Raw genomic sequence first — 14,814 nt, forward strand, 5'->3', positions numbered from 1 at the left:
TACTGCAAATGAGGAAAACAAAATGTGCAAGATTCTAGAAGTAAGAAAAATAATTTAGAGATCCAGTGTCCTAGTGACTTAGGATTAGAGAAATCCGTACAGCCAATTCTGTCCTTTTATCTAAAGTCGGAAATATTAAACATATCGCGCTAGTTTCCCAACAAGTGGTATGACGGAAGGCAATGGTTAGAATATTCCATTTCTGTTGATGCTGCATTTTATTTCACTTGTAGGCGCTTTAAGAAGAGAGGGATAATGGTTTACTCTAAGTGGTTACAAAGATTGTAAACATGCTTTAGAGCTTAACAGGGGTTTCTCTAAATACGATGATTCCAAAACCCATATCGGCGCTGTTGTTGAATGGAAAGAATTGAAGCTACGCGCTAAAAATAATGCAAGTGTTTCCACACTGGTTAACAAAAAGCAACTGGAGAAAAAACTATATTATTTTACAAGTATTCTTGTTGTAATTAAATTTTTGGTAGCAAATGAACTTCACTAAGGGGTAAGCTGGATACTTGTACAAGTACAACTTAAATGTATACCGGGAGTGAAATATTTTCAGAAGATACCGACGAAAGTAAAGTTTCGGGTATGTTTCTGAAACTTTTTGAGTATAGATGTACAAAGAACGAAAAGCTTAGGGAAATCATGGACACTATTGCACAAAATGCAAAGCACAAATAGGTTGTGATGACATTGTACACAAGGTCAACAATTCTGATTGTCCTTTTTATACGCTGAAAGTTGACGGCATAAAGGATAAAAGTGGCATCGAAAATGTATCTGTTGGACTATCTCTGGCAGTGTAGAAGAACATCTTTTGGACATGATGCAGATAACATATTTAAGTGCAAGTGGTATTGTGAATGCTGTTTGGGGCTTTTACTCAGTGTAGATATTGATGAATGACAAATTATAAGTCAATATTATGACGGTGCAAATGTTATGGCTGGGAAAAGAGGTGGTGTACAAAACGTGGTACAGGATACTATTGGCAAGACAATACCATATGTCCATTGCTTCAACCATCAACATCATTTAGTAATCATCCATGGATTATCAAGTGAAAATTCTATTAATCAGTTTTACAAGTATGTGATGCTCTGTATAACTTGTTCTGTAAACCGAATGTTGCAGGAAGATATAACGGAAAATTCCTGAAGCGTCTTCTTGAACAACGATAGACAGAGCATCTTGCAACCGTCGAGGCAATCATGTCTTGTTATGAAGGGATAATGATGGCCTTGAAAGAAATGGGAAATGACTCGCAATGTGATGGAGTACTCACTATTGAAGCTTCAGGCTTATTCCAGAAAGTCCGTGAACCTAGGTTCAAATTTTTGTTATGTTTTGTAAAGAAAGTTTTGCAATTATTACAGCCGACCAGTTCAGTGCTTCAATCACAACCAATGGACTTGACTGCTGGTATTCAAGTTGTAGAGTCCGGCTCGGAAGAAATTACTGCTTTAAGAAAGAAAGAAGATTTTGAGGGCATTGTAAAAGAAGCTGGACTCAAATGCAGTGATGATATATCAGAACCAAAATTTAAAAGCAGTCTTAAACTACCTTTTCATTATTGCATGATTGGTTATTTGTGATTATGTTGTGAGACCTGCAGTAAATTATAATGAAGTTACTGAGTACGAAGAATTTGGAAGAATATATTACCATGTTATTGATTCTGTGTGCTGTGAGTTAAATGCACTGTTTTCTGGAAAGAGTGCGGAAATTTTCAGAGCTCTCTTGTCTTTAGTGTGTGTGCGCAATAGTACTGATTTCCTTCATAAGGAGAAACTAAAGCCTTTGTGTGATTTAATAAACTGTTATCCTAGTGTTAAAGAACTGCAACTTTCAAACGATTTGTCTTGAAGAAATGTGAAAATGAGAAATTATTTTATGTGTCGATTCATAAGTTAGCGAAAATTGCTTATGATTTTAAGGAGGCATTTCCCTGTGTTTACACACTGTATGCCGCAGGACTGACATTCGGTGCTTCGACAGCGACGTGTGAAAATTCATTTTCAACATTGGCACGCGTACTCACACCACATAGGCGTTCGATGTTACCAAGTCGGAAATTCGAATTTAACTTTACTTGCGTTTCAGAGTGACACATTGCAAAATATCTCTCCTGACAAGTTTCTCAAACGGTTCAGTGAAAAATCAAGGAAGTTGCAGCTGCTTTGACCCGTGGTAAAAAAAAAAAAATGAACCTCTTGTAGTTCGGTTTCAGTTATATCCAAATTAGATGGAAAAGGTTTAGATAATGGAACTATATTATTCCACACCATTTATATATTTTCGGGGGGGGGGGAATGTGTAATTCATCTTTAGATTTGTGTCAACATAAAGTGCATAATAAACAAATGGACTTTAAAAAATACTTTTTTGTGACAGCAGATTACACAATTTACTGTGATTTATATTTGACAGTTTGAAGTCAAACGTTCTAACAAGAACTATAAATACTAGGGATGGGCAAAACCGGTTTTTATAAAAACCGAAAACTGGTTTCTATAAAAACCGAAACCCGAAAAGCCGACATTTCGGTTTTCTCCAAAACCGGTTTCGGTGAAAACTTTTCGAAAACACACAAAACTATTTCTGTGGAAATTGATTCGGTTTCCGGAGAACAACGAAACACGATTCTGGTCAGAAATAGAACAAATTTTGAAAAAAAAAGGAATCGGTTTTGAAGAAAACCGAAAAACCGGTTTTTGTGCCCACCACTAATAAATACTGCCATAAAACACTGGCACTAAGCTGATTTGTAAGTACGTTATATTTTTGTACTGTAATTAGTGGTTTAAGAAATTATTTTTTATCAGATGAAAAACAAAGTTTTTATTCAGTTTTTCAGTTTGGATTTCATTTTTTTTTTTTTTTTTTTTGTTGCTACTTGGTGTAAAACAGAAAGTGAGATATAGCTGACAATAAAATAATTATGGTGGGTTTTAGTCACAAATAATAAATGAAAATTTTCGTCAGGAAATCTTAAAGAAATTAAGTGAAATTTCAGAGAAAATGAGTCCTATGTAGATAGGTTCTGTGTACAAGGGCTTAAATTAAAACAGTCATGAACAAACGTATAACGTTTGGTCCGGAGCAGTGGTTCTTGTTTAATATAATAAAAACTATCTGGTACATAATATTTATGGCGAAAAAGCAAAGTAAAATAGAAAAGGTGAAAAACTGTGTTTTTACTTTTCCGGACGGAAATCAAAAATTTTCAGCCTCAAAATCAATTTCTCAGCCCTCAAAATCACTAGCTGTAATACAACTTTATTTTGGCTTTGTATATACATTGTAGCTGCCCCGCACAAAAACGACGGGCCTCTCCTAGATACACCTGCTGGCTACACTCCTGCGAATTGTATGTAGTAATTGGTAGCGACTTATTCAAGTAAATAAATTTTAGTGCATAGAGAAAATAATTTAGGAATACTTGTTCGGATAGTAGAAAAACGCTTTATGCTCTGAAATAAAGAACTATATTCCCATCCGTCGACACAAATTGAAGACGAAACTAAACTAATTAACTACGGTTAAGAAATCCGAAAATTCATCACTTGAAGTGTATGACCTCGTATATATATATATATATATATATATATATATATATATATATATATATATATATATATATATATATAGAGAGAGAGAGAGAGAGAGAGAGAGTCATACTTTATGTTAAGCCAACCTAGTTAGTAATGCTGCTGATATCAAAATTCTGTAACATACATAGTGTACATTATTCTTTTCTTCTGAACTGATTTTCATTTATCTTCCCCACGAAGATTATATGCTACTTGCGAGTCTTTCTTGGTTGGCGAACGTCTATATTTATTCAACGGCTCTTTAGCTATATTACGTGATAAGTGCATGTTGCAGAGCTTGCTGTATAACCTTGTTTAGACATGAAGTCACTTGTCAATGTTTGTTTTGTATCGTTATTTTTCATGACTTCCCTTAACAGAAAATGTTTAATTTTAAAGAAACTTCTCTCCAGCTTGCATGCGCTTAATAGTTCCAATTAAGATTGAGTTCATGCCGTTCAAAATAATTATATAAACTCTTAAGAGAGAAATTGACAATCAGTATATACCAACCTCAGCGCCATTGAAACTCAAATAATTAAATAAGCTACCGGTGTAGTTTCTAAGAGCTATCAACATCATAGGAATTTTACTATCACTGTAGCTTCCTTCACCCTTTTCTCTCTTTCCTGTCCCAAAACCTTCTAGAACGAACCTCATGAAGCACTTCCTTCTTAACAATGTCTTACCCAGTTTCGATTCTTTTTACAGTTACATCTAGAATTTTTCTTTTCTCCTCCACCGTCTTTCGCTCGACCTATTAAATTCTCTCCGTTCTACTCCATGCCCAAATTTCGAATATTTCCAGTCTTTCTTCATCATTCTCGTGTCATGTCCATGTTTTTACCACATACACTACAACACTTCATACGAGGCATTTTATGAGTCATTTTCCAACTCTTTTTTTTTTCAATGGCCCACAAAATAGTTATTTCTTCCTTTGAAAGACTTCTTTCGCCATTACCATTTTTGATTTTATTTTACTTTCAAATTTCATTTCGCCACTTATAATACTATTCAGTTATCGAAAACTAGTATTCTGTTCTGTTTTCTCTCCTCCTACTTCCATGTTTGTCACCGATCACTTCGTTTCAATTACCATGGCTTTTGTACTTGTCACATTTATTTTGATCCCATATTCTTCACAGCCCTTCCTTAAGTTTTATAACATCTTGTTGATTTTCTTTTCAGATTCCGCAATAAGTGTGATATACCATATGCAAATCATATACACCTAATCATCTAATCTTCTACCAAAATACTGTCTTCATTATGTAGGCTTTTTCACAATCTATTATCGAAAGTTATTAAATAACATTAGCAAGATGCAATGTCTCTTTCGAATTCGCCTTCCACTTACACTCTCTTCTGTCATTTCTTCTCCTATTCTAACTCTTACTTCTCGGTTGATATATAAATTTCTTATAAGTATTCCATCTTTTAATTCTAAGCTATCCTTCTTCAGAACTCCCAACAGGAATTCCCAGGTCAATCGATCAAAATCCTTTTTTTTTTTTAGATAAACAAACTCAAGATACACCTTTTCCCTTTCTTTCATAATACTTTCACCGATTACCTTAAAGAACATTTTTTTCTCTTCTGCCCTTTCCTTTCCTAAGCCCAAACTACACCACCATCAAATTCTTCACTTATTTTTCTACAGAAACTTCTGTTCATCATTTTTGCAGCATGCGATATGAGATTAAGTGTTCTTTAGTTCTCACATTTCTCTGGGTTCAATTTCTTAGCAAATTGTATCATGATCGTTTTCACGAGATCTTTCGGCCACTCTGCTGTTTTATATAGTTCATTGCAGAGTAGTAACAATACTTTCTTTCCTTTGTTTCCCATATTCTTAAAGAATTCGATTGGCATATTATCTATCCCGGTTGCTTTTTACATTTCTAATCTTGGAGGTAGCATTTTCAAAATTACGCCGAAGAATTTAAAATGTTTTATCACTTTGTTTACTTCATTTCCTACTTCAACATCTACGCCACGCGCTCTATCACTATTCTGATGCAAGTCCTCAGCATACTCTAGCCGTCTTTCTAAGATTTCACTCCTCTCGATGACCCTCTTGCAATTCTTACTTTTTGGTAATACTCCAGTATATTATAAAAATAGGTATAAAAATGTTGCTGTGACATATACAAATCTTATATTACCAGGAATATTTCGTGAATATATATTAAAATACGCATAGATACAGCTCCACATATTAGGTGGGAAACAATATTGGAATGCAATGTAAAACAATAACCTATTAATTTATGCCTTTGATTCAGCCTAAAATTAAGAATGCCAGCAAAGACCATGTTTTCCATATTATTACATAAATAGTAGCCTTGAATTCAGCCTATGACGAATTACACTTCAAGTCAACATCTGTACCATTTACTTTCGTCCTACAAACTGTTGTATAACAGTAATTTCCTGCGATAATATGTTAAGTATTGTTTAGTAGCAAAGTACATTGACGTTAATGCTTATTGGCAAAATTGATAGTCAAAAACTTTCTATGATACGAGTTATTTTAGTGAATTTCAAGAATAACAAGTTTGCTTCAATATTATATTAATATTTGTTCTTGTTTCGATAATCATATAGGTAGACTACAACTTCATAGCTGAATTCATGAATATTGGTCCAAAGGGAGAAGTTCAAGCAGTTGTGAATAGTATGAACATAATTATGACCATTAAAGTAAACATTGTGGGAATGAAGCCAGAACTACAATCATTTGACATAAATAAAATGGGGTAAGTTATTATAATGTTTAAAATATTTACTTTCATAAGAATATTATCATGAAGAATTTCTTGATATTTGCATTGAAGACAGCAAAGGTAGTGTTTGTATCAGTTTATATTCGTTGTTTCTTTTCATTTCTTTCAAAATAAGAAATTATACACTTAATGTTTCTACCTCCTTGTGCAAATAAGAAAATTACCTATATTGTAGTAAAGTTAATATGTTTTGTAAAACATAGGGTAATCCAAACGGCTATGGATAACATTTTACTTTGAAATCTGAGGGGAAAACATATTAATGAGATATAGTAGTACAGGGGAGGCACACTTTGTAGATTTCATTGCGATCACGGCTGTAACTTTGAAATCTACAATCTAGAATGCAAGTTTTCAATTTCAAATAGAAATGAGGGCATGTCGCACATCAAGTGATATCAGCGTGAGCTCAGAATTTCAATGATGTTTTTCATATCTTCTATGTTTGCAAGTGATGAACACTGAGACTTTGAAAAGTCACATTATTACTGACACACTTTCTTATTAACCCTTTAATTGGCAAGCATTGATAGCATTACCATAAAAATATTTTTTTTGTGGTTGAACAATGTTTCCCTGCTCAAAATTTCGTAATTTGTGAAGTATTTTTGCACTTTAGTTCCAAAATACAGGGTGTTTATTTCAAAGCAACATTGCCATAAAATAGATCTTATGTGTAGCTACTGAGCAGCATTGCCCTATTTTGATAAAGTAACATAAGAATACTATCAGTAATTAGCAGCAGTTTCGTTGAAATATTTTCCTACAGAGCAAGACATCACACACACATACACACACACACACACACACACACAAAGAACTTTCGCAGAAAGTAGGACACAAAACTTCTACAATACTAAATTTCACTGTGCCCTGTTGACGAAGATTAGAAGTATCTAAAGAAGCGACCCGCAAATCATGTATATGAATATTATATGAAGCCAATAATGGCAATTGAATGATCCCTGAAGTTAAAATTCGTGCGAATAACGCAATAGAATGCAATATTGCTTGAGAGCAACAATGCCAAATAAAGTGTTAATGCAGGTGAAGATGCATCAGACAAGGAAGCAGAAGATAGAAATCCTCCAGTATAATATCCGGGAATGTGCGTAAAGAAACACTGCAGAAAACTATAAAGAAAATAGACATCGCCAAATACCGATGAACTGTCACTGTAGAAGATAGGATCCATAGTTGGTGACTAAAGACTGCAAGCAATAAGAAGTCTGCTTCGACTCCTCGGTTTGTGATGAGTTTCAAACGTCGTCCTACAGTGAAATATGATATCAGACAATTCTCCATTGTCTCGATATTGTATACCCATCGCTGGCATTCTTATATGCTATACATATAATACCAACTAAATGAGAATAACTCAGATCGGTAGGAAGATTTCTGCTCGTAAGCTACGAACCAACAAGAACTGGATCCGTAGTTAACACGTACTGTACTGTGCACCGACTATTTAAATCAACAGTTTTACTTCTGTATGAATTAGAGAACAATCGGTATAATTGTTGGTACCGGTGTGGTAGTAATCCGAACTGGGCTGATTCATTATAGAATATAGTCCTTTAAAGGTAATAGTGTGCGGTGTGGCTCAATGCATAACTCCTGTGACTAGACTTCTGCGCGGATACGGATATCCACATCAATATAGCTTTTATATACTTGTTACGGACGGTGATAAAATTGCAAATTCTCGTGAAAAGACAGGAACTATTAAAATTATCTTTCAAAGCTTTATTAAACATTGATTTCTTATTGTGTTTAGAGTCAATCTATGAGTGTAGTATCATTTCGGAAGAGCAAAACTGTATTTCATTGAAATAACTTTTCCTTTTTCTTTGTTTGAGATATGATAACGCTGCTAATTCTTTTTAAGTGATCTGTTATATTATTTTCACCTTTGGGCTGTAAACAAAGATGTTTATGCCATGTGTATGACGAAGTAAATACATAAAAATGGCAATGTTGTAAGAAATTATTTGACGGACACATTATCATCAACTTGGTAATTTTATGGTCAGATATCTGTATTTGAGAGGACTTATAAAATATTTTTCGTTAACTTTATAATTTGGTCTGTGTTGATGTTATTGCATTTAAGAGAGCGTAGTTACTTGCAGTCAGAAAGGACTGCATTAAATATTAACTTGAATATGATCGATGTCATATCAGGGTTTACAAAATTACAAAATTTCAATTTACAATTATTATGTTACAAGTTATTCGTGGAATCATAATTTTTGTAGAACAAATAGATTACATTTATTTCATCATCTGTGGATGCGGGTCCGAATGGATGTTCTGTAGATGCGAATACAAGTGTTGCAGATGCAGTACGAATTCAGATGTGATATTTTGTACCCGCGCAGAATTATACCAATGGAAGTGAATTAAACGCCTTAGTCTCATGAGATAGCTGCTAAGATCAACTGCCAAAAACCCCCTGATCATATCTGTGGACCCAACTGAAATAGATAATGTATACTAAGAAACTCCGCACGTGGAGAGGCGCATTCATCAAGCGTGTGACAACATTTACCCGGACATTCATCTGCGTGATAATGAGAATGGAGAGATGACTATGGTTATGCATTAAATGTAATTGCCACCGATTAGAACAGGTACGGTAATGTGTTGTTGGTAGGTGGTGCTCAGAATTTCAATGCCCATAACGTGGAAAGTATGAAAGAAACAATTAAACCTTGCTCATGCTAGTGTCTTGAAATTCGACATGCCACATTTCTATAACTTAAAATTCTAATTGTCACTTAAGATTTTGGCCGTGTTCACCATACCTTAGAAGATGCGGCTCCTGCTAATCCAATCTCCCATTAACAGGATTTACATTTTTCTATCTGTTTTCAATGTGGAATGGTGCCCAAATACTTTTCCCTAATACAATTGCAGACCTTTAATTTATTAACGGAAGCCTTCAAGGTAAATCTGAAACTTGCATAAGCTTACATACGGTAGTGTAGACCTAACCAAGGGTATAACAAACTTGCTAGTTCCTCGATTGCAAGCTTGCTTCATACTTGTCAATAACACTTAACATATGGTTAGTTTTAAAACTCATTTAAATTGACATGCCTGTAAACCATGACTTAAAATTTATACTTGACAAAGCCTTCACAAAGAGAATCAAGACTAAGTCTAACGCGCACGTGCTTTGTGTAACGCACCATTCTTATATTTAGTCAAAGCGTACGTAGGTTTATACGCCAAGCCTATTTGGACTCGAAGCTGGTTTAAAAATTCCACTACTTGGCAAATCCATACACAAAGAGAATCATTAAAGTTAAGTCTGTCAACGGAAATTAAGAACAAACTTAGACTTATCGCAGCTCGTACTTGCTTATTGAGTTGACTAACTCTGTACTTTAACCATATACATTTATGGCATTCTAATAATATATAATGGATAAATATTTATTATCGCTTTAATTTCAAATAATTAATTTTTGCCTTTGAAATTGCACCATTACGTAGCATGCGATAACTATGATTTCATTTAATTTTTGTTTTATCTATACGTAATTACAGTGATGCATCATTTACTGCTTGGAATAACAAAACGTTCCAAAGATCTAATACAGAATGACCTCTAAATTTCAATTAATAATATGTTTGTCGGTATTACGACGAATTTGTAAATTGTCGGTATTTCAAAACCTTGGTATTTTCTGTCCTACGTGCTAATATTCAGTAATCTGCTCATTCAACAGTCGTTTTAAAACGCAAGATGCCTATAAAATTATGCCTAAATCTTATTGATTTATATTAACTTACTACTATAAAGTATAATATGTATCGAAACCTATGAAATACATATTCACATTTAAACATTTTAATGCCTTATATTTGCATAACAAAACATGATGCTAAAAAAATTGTCAATATTGGAACTAAACAATGGGCATATTTTGAATATGATTGTCATAGCGTTCCTTATTTGTGTAATATACAACTTTTGTTTCGTTTACAGATCTATACGTGTACATATTCATGGACTACCTGTCATTTTGGAATTTATAACCAAAACTATGATTGATTTTGTGTCAAATTTATTGCGTGGACCTATTCGTGAAATCATTGAAAGAAGAGTTGAAGGTGTTATTTCTAATATTGTTTCCAATGTGAACGTAGGTAATATATTGCTACCAGTTGTATGATAGTGGTCGTCCTAATATGAAATTTCCACAAATTACATAAGAGACATATATTCTGGTAGTAGCATCACATCATACTATGTATATATATTTGTTTGTAATAATCGCTCACTTTTATGGAGAAAATTAGCTGCTTAGTAACATAACAATATTGTACATAAAGCTTGTGCCCATAAATTCATGTGATATGCACTTCAATAATAAAATAAGATTTTTGATGTATACAGAAATATACATACATACGTGCATATATATATATACCTATGAAAGAAAAACAATAAAATATTGTCTGATTTAGATATATTTCGTATAAAATAATATATGATGTGTATGAAATGAACTGTAATTGTTACAAGTAAAATCTGTAATAGTACCGTAATTATCGTTTTCTAAAACCTACATTCTTTGAAATCAGTTTGGGTTATTTTTCATTCATGATTTAGTTAGCAATTAAAGTTTTAACTATAATATAAATTATAAGTAACTCATTTCAATACTACAGTAAGAACGAAATTAAAATTCAATCATACATTAACTGGAGAATTTGAAGTAAGTATTTTACAGAATGTATTTTACATTCAGTTTTGTATTTACATTTGTAGCAATCGGTTAAAATATGGAAACAACATATTCTAAATATTCACTTCTTAGTACGAAATATAAGCCACAAAAGATATTACTTAGAACATAGATTGTAAATATGTATACCATTTTTAAGCGAATAATCTTAATGAACAGTGTGTGATAGTATTTTCAAACGACCATGTGGACAGCTATTTTGTCCAAAACACAACTGAAGGATAGAGTCAATTCTAAGATATCATTAAAATTAGTTGTTTATGTTTGTACCAATGCTGAACATATCTGTGAGATATTAAATACCGATATTTATTTTGTCTTCAGAAGTTTGTAGTTAATACACTAGTTCTCACAAAAGACAATGATTATTTCATTGATTTGATTCCTCTGTAAACATATTCCTTTGAACAAGTAAATAAAAGTGTAACAATACTAAGGAGTTAGAGACTTTATTGTGTTTACCACGAACTAAGTTAGCAAAATATTTTTCCCACTTGTGTATGTTGTAACAAGACTCAGAAATATATATTGAAACGTATAAAATATTTGATTAAAAAACTGCAAGGCTTGCAACAAAAAACTCGACGATAACATATTGGGCTCCTGGTGAGAGATTACTGAAATTAGAACCTATCATAGTGATTCAGATTTTACCTATACCCTTGGTCCAAATCTCGTATAGCCTCGGTGCTGTATAAAGAGAGTACTTCAACAAACAGTAATAAATAACGTAATCACATATTACAATTGTTAATGTCCTGTGTGATTCTATTAGTTGAGCTATCATTCCTGAAATTAAGTACTGTATCACAGATTCGTATGGGCTTACACATTAACATGAAATCATCGAAAACAATTGAGGCCACTTATGATTGAAGTGGGACTCAATCCCACATTAGCTCAGATTTATGATTTACGACCTAATGCCTCTTAATGTTTCTCTACTCTGTCCCTTTTTCCCATTGAGAAACTGCGAAGAAATTAATATTTGTGGAACTCAGATCTCAGGAAAATCAATCCCAGGTACCAGAATTGTGATAAAATAGACATAAAGGTTCTACGGTACTTTGTAGTGCATGGAAAATTTGTTTTCTTCTTTATCTTTCTTTCTCTCTTTTCCTTTTTTCTTTTTCTTTTCTTCTTTCTTGCATTACAAAAGTTATTTACAATCTCTGAACATAAATATTTTAAGCTCTGAAAGGAGCTAATGACCTTAAAGATGAAATGTGTCCAAAATTATATATATATGGACTAGATTCCCTTGTGCACTGAAGGCGCCATGTGTCTAATAGCTGACTATATATAGTTACGTTGAAACCTTTATTTAAAAATCTAGTGTCACTGTAAAAATCCAATGTCACTTCTTATTCTAATAGTTCTCAAATCAGTGTTCCTCATTTAAATATGCATGTAATAAGTTACCTTAATGATATTAAAGTAAAAGAGATAACAAATTTGAATGATGCTTGTGAGATAATTGATGGGTTATAAGTTGGTGCAAGCAAATGTACGCTAGTTAGTTATGTGAAATTTCAGGAATTTATGAAACACCAAAAAGAAAGTTTTCTTTAAGTTTTTCTTGATAATTAAAAAATAAAAAAAAAATATTTCTATTTCATTTCTTTCAATATACATTACCTTTAATGAACTTTAAATTGTATGATGAATTCAATGTTCCTAGCTAGTAGTAATAAAACTAAATGAAGAAAGAGAGATCTTGATTGAACTTCCTCCTTGGTTCGATTCCAGCTCGCGCCAAGTTAACTTTGTGGTGGACAAACACCGTATCCAAGAATTTTCTTGTAGTTCTGTTTCCTCCCACTTTCTTCATTCCACCATTTCATTCATTTCTCATAATCACTGGCTCCTTTGACATAGCCGGCATAGTCTTGAGACGTAAAACTTAAAGATTTCATTTCATTCCATTTGATTGAACTTTCAGAGCTATAAGTAAACCTCAGAATAACTCATTAGCAGATCTCCAGAGCTATAATGAATGAGCTTTGATATTAACAATCTCTTTAACTGGGACAAATTTTATTATCGATTATCGATGTATGATTTAACCATTTAGGTTTCAAATATTCATAAGTTTTTTACTGTTCAGTGAGGTATTTATCTTCAGTTTACATCTGAAATATGAATGTAACACCCCCAGATTAAGGCAAAAATCGTTGAAGTTGACTGAAACAGGCGTTTTATCATGTAACGCTGGTAGCAGGGACAAATCTGAAATGCAGTTTCTTATGAACATTTGCATAAAAATATGAATTATACATTAGTAGAATTATGAAAGTAATGAAACTGAACCCACTTCTTTTTCTATCCGTTACTCGCTTCGTTTCTGGTAGTTTGTTTCATTGTGAGAACTATTGTAAAAGCTGTAACACTAGAAGTCTCTATATGAACTTCATCAAAACATTTATATTCAATGTCATGTGAATATAGGTATTAAGTGGTTATAAAAATTAACTTGTGCAAAGAATTTTGGTTTGTTTACTTTGGTTTGTACTCGTTCTTCAGCGCCAAGGCTATATGAAACGCAGACCTTTAATGTAGGGTGGAATTCAATCACCATAATATGTTCAAATATCATTACACTCACAAAGGGAATCAAGTCTCGGATCCCTACGAAAGAAGTGTGCTGGCTAGTAGGCTAGCAAGGAAGAATACTTTAGTACAGAAAGCGAGACATGAATTTGTACATCCCGTTTAAATAAATGGAAAAATGAACACTATTTTTTGTTACAAGAATTTTTTAAAAGAATATCTGGAAATTAATCATTTTAACACTGAAAGTGGATCAAGTAGGGAGGTTAAATATGAAGCATATCCAAAATAACTTCAATCCTTCGTACACTGAGTGACCCATTTGATTCTTGCATTGTGTGATGCTAAAAGGATAGGTGACTGTTTAAAAACATCAAGATAATTATAAAAATATCAATCACTTCCAACTCTAAACTATTAAAGTAGGTAATGATATATGGTGATACTCTACCTTTTGACCATTGTTATTTCTTATTTAAGCTATACACAAAGGGTGTTGAATAAGTTTTGGACAGATGGATATAGTATTTGTATTAGTTGCAATAGGATTATGAAACTTTAGATTACCATACTTTGATAATTTAACTGCAAGACCTTGTCACTCAATGTAGTTTCCATCTGCTGTGAGGCATATCGTTTAACTTTCAATTCATGCTTTGAAAGCACTTTGGTAAAATAAAGGTGGCTGACTGTTTCACACAAGAATTCAGACCCTTGTTACTGACGAATGCTTTTCCTCACACGTGGGTCTTCAGATTATCAAACAGGAAAAAAATCAGAAGGAGCCAATTACGTATTATAGGCAGTGTTCCTTCCAGACACATTCTTTTGGGGAGCACTTTCCCCCTCCCCCCGGAGCTCTGAGTGTGCCCCCTAGGAGGAGACCAAAATAATACGTATTTAATATAAAATAAATAGAATATTACCAGCAGTGCTCCCCTGGAATACTAATTGTGTCCCCCCGTAATATTGTTTCTGAAAGAACCACTGATTATAAGGAGTCTGAAAGGCGACTTCCCATCCCATTTTCGTGATTTTCTGCTGTGCCGTCATGGCTGTGTGAGGCTTGACCTTGTGATGATGGAGTTTGATGACCTTACCTTGCAGCTCTGATCT

The 14,814-nt window shown here is 33.3% G+C and overlaps 1 protein-coding gene across 1 annotated transcript in view; it reads left to right on the forward strand.

The window, feature by feature from the left end:
* LOC145692421 (uncharacterized) overlaps window positions 1-11,578 on the forward strand; it is an 83,637-nt gene extending 72,059 nt beyond the window's left edge. The window contains exons 11-12 of the mRNA XM_081767728.1: window positions 6,210-6,361; window positions 10,386-11,578. Coding sequence (XP_081623854.1) covers window positions 6,210-6,361; window positions 10,386-10,572 — 339 coding nt within the window. The 3' untranslated portion in view covers window positions 10,573-11,578. The remainder of the gene's footprint in view (window positions 1-6,209; window positions 6,362-10,385) is intronic.
* Window positions 11,579-14,814: the final 3,236 nt, after the last annotated feature.

This window comes from Thermobia domestica, chromosome 8 (genome assembly GCF_964235325.1).
Source record: "Thermobia domestica chromosome 8, izTheDome1.hap1.1, whole genome shotgun sequence".
Lineage (NCBI taxonomy): Eukaryota > Metazoa > Arthropoda > Insecta > Zygentoma > Lepismatidae > Thermobia > Thermobia domestica.